At 52.3% G+C, this 14,551-nt stretch overlaps 1 protein-coding gene across 1 annotated transcript in view; it reads left to right on the forward strand.

Annotated features, from left to right (window-relative positions):
* The first annotated feature begins 1,047 nt into the window (after positions 1-1,047).
* FOXO1 (forkhead box O1) overlaps positions 1,048-14,551 on the forward strand; it is a 107,560-nt gene continuing 94,056 nt past the window's right edge. Inside the window, exon 1 of the mRNA XM_077158029.1 lies at positions 1,048-1,766. Coding sequence (XP_077014144.1) covers positions 1,191-1,766 — 576 coding nt within the window. The 5' untranslated portion in view covers positions 1,048-1,190. The remainder of the gene's footprint in view (positions 1,767-14,551) is intronic.

Genomic DNA, 14,551 nt, shown 5'->3' on the forward strand with positions numbered 1-14,551 from the left:
TTAGTAGGCTCTGCCCGAGGCTCTTGGGGCGGACAGGTGGGCTCTACTCGGGGCTCTGGGCGGGGACAGGTGGGCTCTCCTTGAGGCTCTGGGGGCGGACAGGAGGGCTCTGCTCAGGGACAGGTGGGCTCTGCTCGGGGCTCTGGGCCGGGACGGATGGGCTCTGTTCGGGGCTCTGGGGGCGGACAGGTGGGCTCTACTCGGGGCTCTGGGAGGAGACAGGTGGGCTCTCCTTGAGACTCTGGGGGCAGGCAGGTGGGCTCTGCTCGGGGACAGGTGGGCTCTACTCGGTGTTCTGGGCGGCGACAGGTGGGCTCTGCTCGGGGCTCTGGGCGGGGACAGGTGGGCTCTGGTCAGGGCTCTGGGCGGGGACAGGTGGGCTCTCCTTGAGACTCTGGGGGCAGGCAGGTGGGCTCTGGGCGGGGACAGATGGGCTCTGCTCGGGGCTCTGGGCGGGGACAGGTGGGCTCTGCTCGGGGCCCTGGGCGGGGACAGGTGGGCTCTGCTCGGGGCTCTGGGCGCAGACCGTGCAGTCCCTGCGGGCCGAACGACTTGACAGATGAGCTGCGGTGGAGCTGGAGGGCCCGGCAGTGTGGCCGCCGCCGCCCCCGCCCCCGCGCCCCCCGCCAGGCTTCTCAAGTCGCAGCCGGCAGAGCGACGCCGCCGCCACGCTGGTTTGCCTCCCAGGAATCGGAAGACCGAGACGGATAGAGACGCACGGCAAGTCTCGAGAATTACCCACAAAATCGTAACAGCTCTCAAAAGCCAGAAGCCCAGAAGGGAGCGGGGGGCCGAGAAAAACACCCCGCGCCCCCGCCCGGGGGAGGTGGCCCGCCCGGGCCCCGCCCCGGCCCCGCCCCGGCCCTCGCCCAATGGCTGCCCGGGAGGCGGCGCCATGCGCCCATTGGCCGCGCGTGCTGTCAGTCGGGCCGGGCGCGCGCGCGCAGCGGGGCGGGGGCGCGGGCCCGACGCCGGGCCGCCGAGTCGCCGCATTCAACAGGCGGCAGCGGCGCGGCGGGAGCGCGGCGGAGCGGCAAGCGCCCACCTTCCTGCGCGGGCCGGGCCGCGGGCAGTGCACCGGCGCCTCGGCGGCCCCGGAGCCGCGGGCCAGGGTCTGCGTTAGGCTTCGGCCCGGCTCCTGCTCGCCGCCCCTCCTCGCTCGACCGCGGCCCGGGAGGGCGGGGGTCACCATGGCCGAAGCGCCGCCGGCGGTGGAGACCGACCCGGACTTCGAGCCGGTGCCCCGGCCGCGCTCGTGCACTTGGCCGCTGCCGCGGCCGGAGTTCGGCCAGTGCAGCTCGGCCACCTCGAGCCCCGCGCCGTCGGGCGCCGCCAACCCCGACGCCGCGTCCGGCCTGCCCGGGGCCGCGGCCAGCGCCGACTTCATGCGCGGCCTGAGCCTGTTGGAGGAGCGCGGGGACTTCCCGCGGGCGCCCGGCTCGGCGGCGGGCCCCGGGGGGCTGTGCGGGGACTTCCAGGGCGCGGAGGCGAGCTGCCTGCGCCCGGCGCCGCCGCCCCCGCCCGGGCCACTGCCGCCCCCGCCCGGGCCCCCAGCCGCTGCCGGGCCGCTCGCGGGGCAGCCGCGCAAAAGCAGCTCCTCCCGCCGCAACGCGTGGGGCAACCTGTCCTACGCCGACCTCATCACCAAGGCCATCGAGAGCTCGGCGGAAAAACGGCTCACGCTGTCTCAGATTTACGAGTGGATGGTCAAGAGCGTGCCCTACTTCAAGGACAAGGGCGACAGCAACAGCTCCGCGGGGTGGAAGGTGAGCGGCCCGGGCGCGCGGCTGAACCAGCCTGGGAGGAGCCGGCACGGGGGCAGGTCGGGCTGGGGGTGGGCGGCGGGCTTGGCCGGGCCGGGGGCGGCTCGCGGGGCCAGGGTAGGTGCGCGCGCGGGAGTTGGGGACGAGAGAGCAGGGGCTGGCCCGGGGGCAGGGGAGTGGAAAAAGTGCGCCGGGAAGCGGACGCGGGGAAGTGGTCCACTTCGCGGCGCGCCCAGGGCCCGCTCGGACTCCAGCCGCTGGCCTTTCCCTCCCGGCGTTCGGGGTGAGGGCGGCCTCCCCAGCCGCGGTTCGGGGCAGTCCCGCGGAGCAGTTTCCGCCGCGCCGGGCGGGGGTCCGGGCCAGGCGGGGTCGGTGTGGGGCCAGCGCGCGGTTTCCGGAGGCCGTGGGCATTCTGCTTTGTTTTGATTTCTCGGAGGGGCCTCTCCAAGCCCCAGGTAGCGCCTCCGCCACGTGCCGAGGGGCGGCCGCCGCCGGGGAGCGCGGCCGCGCGGGGCTAGCCGAAGTTCAAGTGTGACCCTCGGCGGGGGCGGGCGCTGGCGGCGCGAGGGCCCGGGCGCAGGAAACGAGCGGCTTTAAAGGGCCAGCGCGTCCGGCCGCGCGCGGCTAGGTGCCCGGGCAGGCGGGGCGCGGGGCCGGCCCTTCCCACCAGGGCATCGTTCCCGAAAGGGCCTGGCCCACGTCCGAGGGTTGTAATTAAGCACGGAGGGCCCCGCCGGGCGGCCAGGGTGCCCGGGGCCGGGGCCGCACTCCCTCGCCCCGGCAGGCCGCCGCTGTGGCAGCGAGCGCGGAGTCAGGATCCAGGGGCAGGGCCTGAGGGGCTTTGCGACCCGCGTCCGGGGTGGTGGAGGCTTGCGCCGCGGGAGTGCCCCCGGGGCCCTCTGGGCAGTTCCGAGCCGGGGGCTCCGGGGCGGATTTCCTGCGGGCCCGTGTGGATGGAGGCTGACGGTTTGTCGGCGTCCCAGGTGGAGGGCTTGATGTAAATAAGGCCGTCGGGCTGGGCCAGACCCCTCCTCCCTGGTGTCGGCCTCACTGGCCCGAGGACGCGCGTCTGCGGTGCGCTGCTCGCACCCAAGTTGTTTCAAAGACGCCGCCGTCCCTGTCGCTCCCGTGCGCCAGGGTCAGGGTCAGGCTGCTCGCAACGCACTGGGAAGGAGCCAGGACTTATTTTATTTTTTCCCAAGGTGTGGTTTAGAGTAAAGGTATCGCTAGTCCCAAACCCCATTGCTAAGCATTGCATGCCCTTTTACCAAGTGTTCCGATGGTAAATGCCTCCTTACCGTCGGCTCCTGTTCTGATAAATCACAAAATCGGGATCCTCTGTAAAAAAAAATCCAGCCTAACGTTTGAATTTAAGTACTTGAATTACTTGCTCACCTATTGATCCTACTTGAGCTGTTATAAAAATTTGCCAATTAAAAAACCTTTTTTCCCTGGTATTCACAGTACAGTGTGTGCTTCACCACCCACCTTGGAGGTGGATACAACCTCCTTTAGCTTGCTTGCTAGAGGGCCTTTCTTTAAAGATAGAGAAAGGCAGTGTTTTGCCTCTCTAGAGGTATTAGTTCTGGATAAATTTGGAATGTAACGTTTAAGATTTAGGTTTTTTTTTTAATCCTAAATCCGACATTTGAGGGCCATCCTGACCTCCCAACAGTTTTTATTTGTTCTTTACTGATCTTCTCATGTTGTTTTCAAATGCAATTCTAATTTTATCTTACCTTTTTTTTACTGGAGCTGGGAGCCACGTTGTGGAGCAAAGAATTCTCTCTCCAGCATGTGAAGCCCAGTGGCAGAGCCCAGAGGGAGGCTGGGGGCTTTGGGAGGTGGTGGCTGATCATTTTCAAATGAGTCAAGTTTTCAGGTGTAGCCAGAGTTGGTGCAAGTCAGATTTCTGCAAGTGATTTTCAGTTTGAGTAAAAGGGCATTTTTAAAAGAAAAAAATAACCTAAATTGTTCTAACTCTTAACTAGTCCACTGGGTTGGGTTTTCATATAAATGAGTTACTTGTTAAAACCAGGTTTCACTCTCAGATCTGAGCAACTCTGAGACTCATAAAAGGGAGAAATTTCTGTAAGAATTTTAGCTTTAAAGAAAAGAAAATCCAGTTCTAAAATGCAAGTCAACCAAAACTTTACTCTTTCAGTACTGAAGAGTGGCTCCTTTGGAACTAAATATTTCCTGTGCTTTACTGCTGGGAATTGACTGAATCTTTAATTAAGTCCCCTCTCTTGTGATCTGCTTTCTGGGCCCTGCCTGAGACGAAGATCGTTTGCATAGGACAGAGTTGTTGGAAAGGTGTTGAAGAGCTCGAGAACTTCTCTTTTCTGTGGAGTTCTTTAGCTGAGCTGGCACTGGCCGCTTTGTGGGGTTGCCTCTTTTGGGTCTGGGGACCGTGACTTGCTCTGGTATTTGTAGAACCGTGCAGCGAGCGGAAGCTGGGCCTTGGCGAACCTGGGATCTTTTAAACCCGGTAGGTATTTTTAACAGTGACGCTTCGTTTCCATGCCCTGTTTTCTCACATAGAAAGCTTTCTATAGCTGCAGCGCCTATTTTAGTCGAGTTGGAAGTAGGTGTTGTAAGGTGATTCTTAGTGGCATTTTTTGAGTCGACTGTCTTTTGTTTTTATATTATTTGAAACACTTAATTTAGGTTAAAAGAGTGCTTTAACAAAACTTAACAGTTACTAAAGACAATTTTTAATTATGACATAGCTCAGATATTCTTTATGCTTGGAATGAAGTTTTTTTAGTTTGACCTAAGTACTGACGATGCTTTCTTTGCTTCTGAAGTCCAATCCAGTTGGCTTGGCTTTTTCTGCAGGTGGGTGATGGAGCAGGCTGCTTCCTGCTGCTGAGGCCCATGTAGGCCTACCCTGCTGCTGTTGGGGGGCTGGGAAGCTTCCCACCTCCATTCGGTCCCTGTACAGGCTGCAGAGTGAAGAAAACCACTTTTATCGCCTGGAAAAATTTCAATTTATGTAACTGGGGAGGGGAGCATGAGGAAAAAGAGTTAAAAATGGGCGAAGGGGATTATGCGGCCAAGATATCTCACTCTGCCAAAAACTGAATGTTATGTAGCCATGTCTTAGGGCTGAAATATTTTGTTCAGAAGTTCAGAAATAGATGCCAAATCTGAATACCTTAATTGAGGCTCATGAGGATTTTATTTTTTACCTATGGTTTTGTGGCAGATCCTTGGGAGGGGTGGATTCTATTTTGAAAGATATTCAGCTTTTGTGTGTGTGGCAAATAAATACTGAAAAGAAGGCCTTTTAATTCATATATAAGCTTTAAGAAGTTAAAGTTAACGGTCAAAGGGCCTCATGGGGCAGCAGTAAGGTTGGGACCCCACTCAGTGGCCTTTGAAATGGGGTGAGGGCGGAGGACACTCAGTGGTCAGTTAGAACCCTGCGCTCTGGCCTCCACCTCTTTATCCGAGCTCTGTGTTACCCTTCCTATGAGAGCAGCTGTCTCAGTTGCCTGGAATATTTCGGAGGAGCCTGAATGAGTTGCATTTTTCTGGAATGCCCTGACCTTAGAAACCACCCTGGCATCCTGGGAATCTGCCTGGCTAGTCTTTTGTCTGTGTGTGCTGGCCCTTTGGGGCTTCCTGGAATCCTCTGGGAAGGCAGCATAACCCTTGGTGGCTGGGGAGAGCTGACAAGCTTTCACTGGTCAGGAGCTCAGAGTGAGCTGTGTGAGTTGCCCCCTGCCTCCCGCACCCCTGCCTCCAGCTGTTGAAGGTTTGTGTGACCTTTCTAGCAGCAACTGGCAGAGATTCGCCCGAACCACCCAGAGACCTCCCTTGGGTCAGATAACTGCTTTTCTTTGGTACATACACAGTTCTGAAGTTGTTATCATTCTTCTTCAGTCATGAAGCCGAGAGGGCAAGATGGACTTGGCAGAATGTTTATTTTGGTGTCTGAGGGTGGAGGCTTGCACTCCAGTGGATGAGCGGTATAGGATTAGCCACAGTCTTGTCAGTGGCACAGGAATTCTTTGTAGAAATTAATATTTATGTGGCCTTCTAAGGTACAGATGAAATATGAACACGCAATTTGTATATTGGCAATTTCGTATGGCTCAACCTTTCTAAAAACGTTGACTTTCTTCAACGGTATCCCAGTTTATTCCTCTCAGTTCATTGCTTACCTGCGGTTTATCTGTTTGTGGATTAAGCACTGCCCATGTGGAGTCTTGGGCTCTCTTATTCTTGCCGCTTGGAAAGCATCTGAGTTACCTTCCTTTTTTCTTTCTTCCTCATATAATTTCATATAAGCTAGAAAGAAAATCCAACTGGTTTTGATATTGTCAGATATAATCAGAAAGGTAAATCTGGAGACCCTTTGCAGCATATCGTTTAGTGAATTTTCACCTTCACACATTATTTAAATAAGGGCACAAGTCCAACGTATGTCCTTTATTTCAGGCATATTTGTTACAGAGAGAGAAAAAGGGAGAAGAGCTGTGAGTGGTGAGCCTCTGTAACCCCCATTCTGGGTTTTGTTTGGACAATCGCTGAAGCTGCCCTTTTCAAGGTCAGTGGTCACTCAGGGAGGGTCACTTCCCTGTAGGACGTTGAAGTCCCCTCACATTCCCGTGCCTCCTCCAGTTGGGGCACTGGTCATTGTTGGGTTTGTCCTCAGAAGCAGTGTCCTTTAGGCCTGGCCCTTTTCTAGATGTCTTAGCCTCTCTACTGCCCTGTTTCCAGGATCTACAGGCCGTAGGTGTCCCACTTTCACCTGAAACCCAGCGTATCTCAACCAAACCTACTTGCCCTTGCTGCCATGAGTGCCATCTTGAGTTCTCCGGCCCAGCTGGTGGTCGCGGGAGCTGCCTGCGAGGCGCACTCTCCTCGTTGTTCTGCCTGGCCTCAACCGTGCGCCTGTGTCCGTGCTCACTTCAGACCTAGGCGTGCTGCTGCAGTGTGCGAACCGCCCCGTGCACCTGGTGCAGACCTCGCATGGGCCAGGCTCGGCCCAGTCCTGCCACTGCCGTTCTGGCCCCTGCCCGAAGGAGTGCTTGCCTTCTGAGTGAATGCCCCGTAATCCCTTAATTCGTGGCCCTGGATATTTTATTTAATTTTAACATATGCATGCTTGAGTTAAATCATGAATGCTGTGGGCAGAGATTTAGCTTTATTTTTCTTCTTGTTTTGTTGGCCCCCACGGGACCTTTCGCAGTGCGAAGTGCTTATTTCTCTGTAAATACTTGTTGACTTGAGTTTAAACCTGAATCAAAGCTGATTGCTTTAGTTACTCTTGAAATTTAAATGATGAAGTTGTTCAAGTCAGCAAGAAATATAAATTCAGTGATAAATGATGATTTTAAAAGGAAAAACATACTCAGTAATGTGAATGAGGAGTAGGAAAACATAGGTTCATCCACTTATTTATTTTGCAAATGTTTCCACGCTTGCTGTGCACCTGAAGTGATAGACCATGGGGCAAAGCCCAGCCTCGCCTGGGGTGGTCCTCTGCTGGACAGCATGGCACACCCAGAAGTGGAAGCCCACCGCTCACTGCTCATGGCTGGGTGGAGGCCCACTGCTCACTGCTCATGGCTGGGTGGAGGCCCACCACCCAGTGCCGATGGCCAGGTGGAGACCCCCTGCTCACTGCTCATGGCCTGCAGGCTGCCCTGGGCTGCATCCAGGGACGAGGTCCTCGTCCCAGGACCTTTTCATGTGCTCTTCTGGACTCTTCAGCGTCCCGTGGGAGAAAAATTCTTCCTTGAAACAGGAGTCTTTTCTGTTTCAGCTTCCCGTGTGTTGAGAGTTATCACAGTCTGCGTGTTGTAAGCGTAAGTTTGTCCAGTAGCGATTGTTTGGCTTCCAGTGAGTGGTCAACAGATTTTCTGCCACTTACTGACCACTGTGCATGCCACAGGGTGAGAGGCAGAGAAATGGCTCCTGCAAGGGTCCTAGAGGGAGAGGCCACAGTGGTGCTCAGTGGGAAGGTCTGAAGGTGAGTGAGGCTCTGGGCTGGCCACTGAGGTGGGCTTGAAAATGCGTTTTATTCCCCTAAGATCATCTTACAAAAATTTCCAACCATTCAGCAAAGGTGAAAGAATTCTTCGTTGAGCCACTCAAGTGCCTGCCGCCTGATTTCTGTCGTCGTGTTGTTTTATCATGCTTTATCATGCCTGTCCGTCTCTTCATCTTTCTGTCCATCAGTCCCTCTTATTTTTCAAATTCATTTTTGGAATGATGGCGTTTGTGAAGGCGTGGAAGCAGGATCGCATGTGTGTAGCTGGGGGAGGGGTGCAGGAAACCTGCAGGAAGTGTGAGAAACACACGTAGGAGGGCCTTTGTTAGACTGAATTTGAACTTGATATGGTGAGAAACCAAATTTTTCTATGAAGTTGTGTCTTTGTTTCTGTAATATAAGAAATTGAGAGGCTAGGATTACATTGAAAATGTTCGAAATGCGACTTCTTAGGAACACGTTCATGTATAAACATAGAGGCCCGTGGACTGCAGTTTGCCAGTGGCTTGCATTTGATTTTAAAGCGACGTACAGTGTGGGGTGATACATGAACCAGATCATGGCGTTAATTTTATGTCAACTAGGCATTTACAAAAAATGTAGCTTCTTGTTCTATAAAATTGATTTTCTTGCCTGGGGTCCTGGGATAGATTCAAGGAAAGAAGTCGTGTTTTTGTGAAGATTGAAGAAGTCTAAAGTTGAGGTTAGCAACCTCAGAATACACTTAAGCAATTGTACGGACAAGTTACACTTGCTTCAAAAGATGGTATAAAATTTAAATGTCAGCTCTATTTTGTGTTACTTGAAGTTATATATCCTTGATAGTTTTCTCATGGTAATATATCTTTATCCACTAACCACTAAGTTCAAGGATAAAGGATGGTATAGTGAGATATTTCACCAGATCTAAAGGAGGTTAAATTTGGATAGGCTGAACCCAAAATTGATGCCAAGTGGACAGACATTACTGAGTGTATTCAGAGCACTCAGGATGAGCCTGACTCTAAAAGGTTTATGCAATAAAAACTATATTGTGGCATATCAGAAGGTGCAAAAATACAGAGTGACTCATCAGTCATTTTAGAAGTAACTGTTGAAAAAGGTAGAAACCTATTTTACTAGTGTGCTTATTATGCCTGTAATAGCAGACATTATTATGTTTAGAAGATAGCCTGTTTCAGGGACTGGGGCACTTAAAAAATAGACCGAATAGCCACAACGAGGGGGTCTTAGCAGATGTGTAAGGTGCCTTTGGGGGAAGGTAGTTCTCAGAGCACACCAGAACTTCTCCTGTGTGCCAGGCCAAGCGAGTAAAAGCGATGAGGAGACAACATGGCATTCCAGTCTGGTTTTTCCCTCACTGTTAGTGTTTGTAAATCAGTGAAACTGAACATTACCACTTGTCTTTGAGAAGGAAATTCATCCTTCAACCAGCGTCTCATCTTGGCTGTATTTCTAGGGGAGACGTGTAGGCCCTCACCTCCCCCAGGGAGTTGGGGCGGCATTGGTGTGCAGACCTGTGGGGAAAAGGACTGTTCCTTCCGGGTAGGCCGTCCCTGCGGCCGTGTGTGGGCGAGTGGCTGGGGCTTGGGGTCCCTTAGCAGGCGTCACTGTGGCCTTGAGGCTTGAAAGAAAACCTTTGAACCTTTTGCTTGAGGATCACACACCCCTCCCCCCACATTTGTCTTGAGTTCAGCGTTGCTCTCTGTGGTCTGAGCTGCAGGGCTGACCCTAACGCCGCGGTAGGACCTGGGCAGCTGGGGAGGCCCTGCCCACCGCCCTTGGTTAAAGCTGCTGAGAGAGAGCGTTGGCAGAGGGGGTGCTGTGTCTCATTTGCTCTCTCTTGTTTGATTGAAAACATCTATTGTATAAACGGAGTTTTTCCAGTGCCATTGCTCACAAATCTGAACGGGCATCATGGTTTTGTGATTCACTACTTTTATGATACTAGAGAGTTGATCGGCATCTGGGAGAAAAAAACGGCATTTCTGCTGACAGCCATCACCCCCCTCCCCAGGTCGCCCCAGTACTGCCCGTGCCCTGCTGGGGAGGGGCCCCACCATTGGTGTGTTTGGTTAAAAATGTGAAGGTGGCTCAGTGAATGTCCAAAGGAAACATGTGGCTGCACTCTGTTCCCCCAGGAAGTCAGAGCCTCGGCAGCCCCAGTCTTGTTTTCTATCCCAGGCCAGGGGGCTGCGGGCTAGTGGAGCAGGCGAGGGAGGCTGTCTGGACTAAGTGGGGAGGTGAAGATCTGCGGGTGGCTTGGTGTCCCGAGGCGCTGGCTAGGCCTGGAGGCATGTACCTCTGACCCCTGCCCCTTTCCTAGCAGTCTCCCTCTTTTTGTCTAGAAACCTACCTAGCCTTTTCCCTCCACCTGCCCGGCCCCCTCTGACTGCCCTTATCTTTGTGATGGTCCCAAGAGTGAAAAACCCCTGCTGGTGTTCTTTATCCGAAAAGAAGTGCATTTGTTTTGTTGTTTGTTTTTGCATGAGCAGGCCCAGAAATCGAACCTGGGTCTCTGGCATGGCACGTGAGAACTCTGCCACCGAGCCACCCTGACAATGCCCAGGAAATGCATTTGGACTGTAATCCAGATTGAGAAGTTATAGTTGAACCCCCCAGTTCCCAGGCTTGGAAACACTGTGTCCTTCAGAGCCTGAGAGCCCAGTAAGGACAGGAGCAGCAGGAGTGGGCCGGTCGGCCTGTGTCAGTGCCTCAGACCCAGTTGCCTGGAAGCCAGAGGAAATGTTTGCGTATAGCTTCGCCCAGGCTCTCATTTTGGCAGGTTCTTGTGGTAGTGACAGTCAAAATGTGACTTTCGTTGAAGCTGTTCTGATGTGAAATCGTCGCTTTTCCAGTTACTGTGTAACCTTAGGTGTTGGGTTGCCTGAGTAACCACCGGGACAGGGACAGGTGCGTTCGGTTGTCCCGGGAGTGTCGCAGCCGCGTTGTACTTTGCAGCGTGGTCATTCTGTCTCCCCAGGGAGGGGTCCTGGTCAGGCCCCGGCCTCCTGTGAAGCGATTTACATGGACATCCTGGCCTCGCCTGCGGCTGGGGGATCTGCCGGTGGCACCCCAGTGGTTTGTGCCCCAGGGGTACCAGGCTGACTGCCCCCCTGCGAAGGTGGATGTGAAGTTTTTCTGTCTGGACAGGAGTAGTGTAGACTGGCATGAAATTTACATGCCATGCATGTGAAAGCTTCCTGTGAGTCGCCCACTGAGCGCTTTCTGCAGGTGGAATGCCTGAATCGGTTTCTTTTAGCATTTAATTTTCTCTGAGTGGCCCATTACGGCCTTTGCATACACAAATGTGAAGGAGTCCTGAGCTCCCACAACTGACTGGCTGCTTGGACGTTTAGAATTTGTGGGATATAATTAATGAGGTAGACCTAGTTTACCTGATATGCATTTGCACTAACATGTGGGTATTCAAGTTGTGGTATCACTCTAATTTTAAGGCGGTTGGCATCTGCTAGCTCTAAATTTTGGAGGAGGCCATCAGCATGACTTCTGTTGCCATTTTGGTTTTATCCCTCCTGGGATGTTTCTTTAAGGTGCTTTATATGTCTTGAAATGCTGTATTAACTCCTTTGATCTTAGCTGTGTCAAAAAAAAGTAAAAAATAAGTTAAAAAGAGGGAAGCAGAGATTAGATTTGAAATATGAATTTTAAGGAATGATTGTTGCAAGCTGCCTCCTTGCACCTGAGGGGCTCCATGGCAGCTTCCTGTTGGGAGAGCCCCTGGGCCTGCCCCCCTAACCCCCACCCACCCTCTGCCCTTCCCGGTCTGGTGTTTCTGGTCCAGAATTGTTGGTGTCCTGCCTGGGTCAGAAGTGAGTTTTCCTGAAGCAGCTGTTCAGCTTAGTTGGGTGTGCAGCCATTTAATCAGCGTTGCGTGCTCAAGTTTGTGCCATTGCATTCCTTGCTGCGACTGCTTTATTTCGAGGTAAAGGGAGTGGAGGATCAAGTGGAGAGAGTTATTTTATTGGTGTAGATGCAGCTGTATTTATGGTGCATTTTTCTCCACAAAGTATTGAAGGATGCATGATTGGGTCATTCAGTTGTAAATTCATCACAGTTTATTTATTGACTTATTAAGTTATATTTCTGAGAATTGTGTTAAATAATGATTCCTTTGTAACAATATGTAAGTGATCCTAGGTTATGTCAAATACTGAATGTTTTCTAGAGAGATCCTCCTTAATTTCCTTTGTGATGAAAAGCATGGACTGATTTTAATCAGAGCAGGCCATTGGTTGGGTAGGGTTCTTTGCATGTTTATGTAAAAGAGGCAAAAAGGGAAAAAGGAAAGCATCCAACTCATGAGTTGATGTCACTTCAGTTGTGAGTGATAATTTGGGGGGCCCCCCGTTAAGCCTCATTTATAATTCTCCTCATTTTTGTTTCAGATGACTTTTTAAAGGGGACGGAGAGGAAGCAGTAAGGAGGTGGGGAGCTTGTAAGGCTGTCAGGCCCTGCAGGAAGGCGTTGGAAGGGTTCTTTGATGACTCTTAGCTGTGACCCCTAACTGAATGCACCCTGTGGACCTGAAACGGGGACCGTACCCCTCCCACCCCAGTCACACCTCTGTTCAGCTTATTTCTGGGTGTCTGAGACTATTTCAGGGACTCACTGCAGGGAGAAAAGACCCTACCCTGGCTTCTATTAAATACACAGTCAGGGTGAGGGGCTCGTGGGGAGGCCCTCGGCTTCCCCAGGCAGCCGTCGTTGTCTTCTGGCCAGGAACCAGCCATCAGCTCCCTCCTGCAGTCTGCCCACTGCCCGCTTCAGGGGCCCTCAGGTCAGAGCCCAGAGGCCCTGGAGACCATGTCGGACGTGCAGATGCCCTTCAATGCACCTGGGCTCAGTGTCTTCAAAAACAGTACCCCTTCTGTCCTTCATTAGGGCAAAGCTCTGAGATTTACAGCTTCTCACTTTGGCTAGACATATAGTAATAGTATTTTTGGTTTGGCCAAATATGGGGCATGACCTTTGACATCCTGCTTTGGGATGCCTGGAAATCTTACATCCTTCAATTTAGGTGGAATTCTTTTGTTTTGTTTCCTGTGATAATGTGGGGAGTATGTATTTTGTCCCTTTCAACCAGAAGTAGAGGAAGACAGGAAAAATAGTAAAATTGGAAACACACAAAGAAGGTACCTCTGATTTTATTTCTGCTGGGTGTTGGTTTGGTTGGCTTTTTGTAGGGGTCTGAGCCACGACAGTATTCAGTTAGTGCAAAACGCTAAGACAACGCTAGGACCATGTTTAGTTTTAGTTTCCCTGGCCTGCTTACAATTTTGACTGTTTTGGCCTTCCAGGGTCTTTGAACTGTTTACGTTTGAGTCCACCTGGTGGGAAGGACAGAACTGTCGTGTCTTTGTGATGGTCGCAACAGCGGGAAAGGCTGGAAAAAGGAGTTTTTTCAGCATCTTCTCCTTCTGCCGCGTATTACTGCTGCTCACCGGAAGTTTACATGTGCAGTTGTGTTTCCTGAACGTGGTCAGAACCATCACCAATGATTATCCCTTTTGAATTCCAGCATTTGGTGATGTGGAGAGAAATTGTGGAAACCAGTTTTCAAGTATTTCCCTTTTAGAACTCACAGAAGTAAATTTTTGCTTTCAGTGCTTTAAACAGAATGCCAGAATTCACCTCCCCCACCCCAGCCCGCCCCCAGTAGGCTTGCTTTTTGCTCAGAATCCCATATGATGCCGACAGTCAGGGTAAACTAATTGGAAATCTGTCTGCTCTGTTTGTGACTGCCTGCCAAATGAAGAATCCACGAGTGGCTTTCTGGGCTTTGGAAGGTACACCTAGATGGCTAATGTGGAAAAGGTACTTCTTTTGGCCACTTTCCTGTGCTTTCATCTCCGTTTGTTTTCCTTCTCATTTTCAGCCCTCATTTGAAATTTCTCCAGCCCATTCATGTAAATTAGTTTATAAGTACCTTTAAGGGTCTTAGCTGGTTGCTGACTTGAGTTTTACATTCATGACTTCAACTCTGATTATATTACTAATAAAATTGATCCCTTTTAGAAGTCTGCAAACAGGAGACTTAATGTTGAACAGGTTGCCTGGGTAGGAGTGCTCGTCGTTAGTCGGCCTTCCTATCTATTTCCTAATTTTTGGGTTTTGGTGTAAGGACTTTCAAGTTGATTACACTTTTTGAAGTAGAAGTTATGAACAATCATGGAGTTTAGGTCTGAGTGGATTTAAAAACTTACTTGATGCAGGATCCTGCGCTTTGCTCTTGGGCATACTGAGAACCCGCCACCTCCCACACTGCTAAGAGGTTGGTTTCCATATTGAGCCTGTGACTCTCCTGCCCGGGGCCTGGATTGCACCAGTGAATTTAGCTCACTTCATCTCCCCTTTGGATATGTGAGTTCAACCCAGCAAGTATTATTTTCCCTGCTAACCAGTCCCAGCCCCTTCGACATCTCCTCAATGGACTTAGCTTTCTGTGCCTGAACGCAGAGCCTCAGACACGCCATCTGTTCTGAAGGGAAGCCCTCCGTGGATAGGCTGCCCCCACCCTGGTGGGGCTGGGCAAGCTCGTGCCAGCTTTCCCGTGCCGCACGTGGGCTCCTGAGAGAGGTAGGGGAATGAGGTGTCTCAGAAGCTGGAGTTCATTCCCTTTCTCGCTGCAGGATGGTGGTTGGTGCATCCCACAGGGGCACGAGCCAGTGAGGAGTCCACGTTGGGGCCGCAGAGACGAGCACAGAGAGTCACTGAGGATGATGCCATGTGTGTTTCAGCCCTTTAAGCTAAAAATACA

The sequence above is a fragment of the Tamandua tetradactyla genome, chromosome 4 (genome assembly GCF_023851605.1).
Source record: "Tamandua tetradactyla isolate mTamTet1 chromosome 4, mTamTet1.pri, whole genome shotgun sequence".
Taxonomy (NCBI): domain Eukaryota; kingdom Metazoa; phylum Chordata; class Mammalia; order Pilosa; family Myrmecophagidae; genus Tamandua; species Tamandua tetradactyla.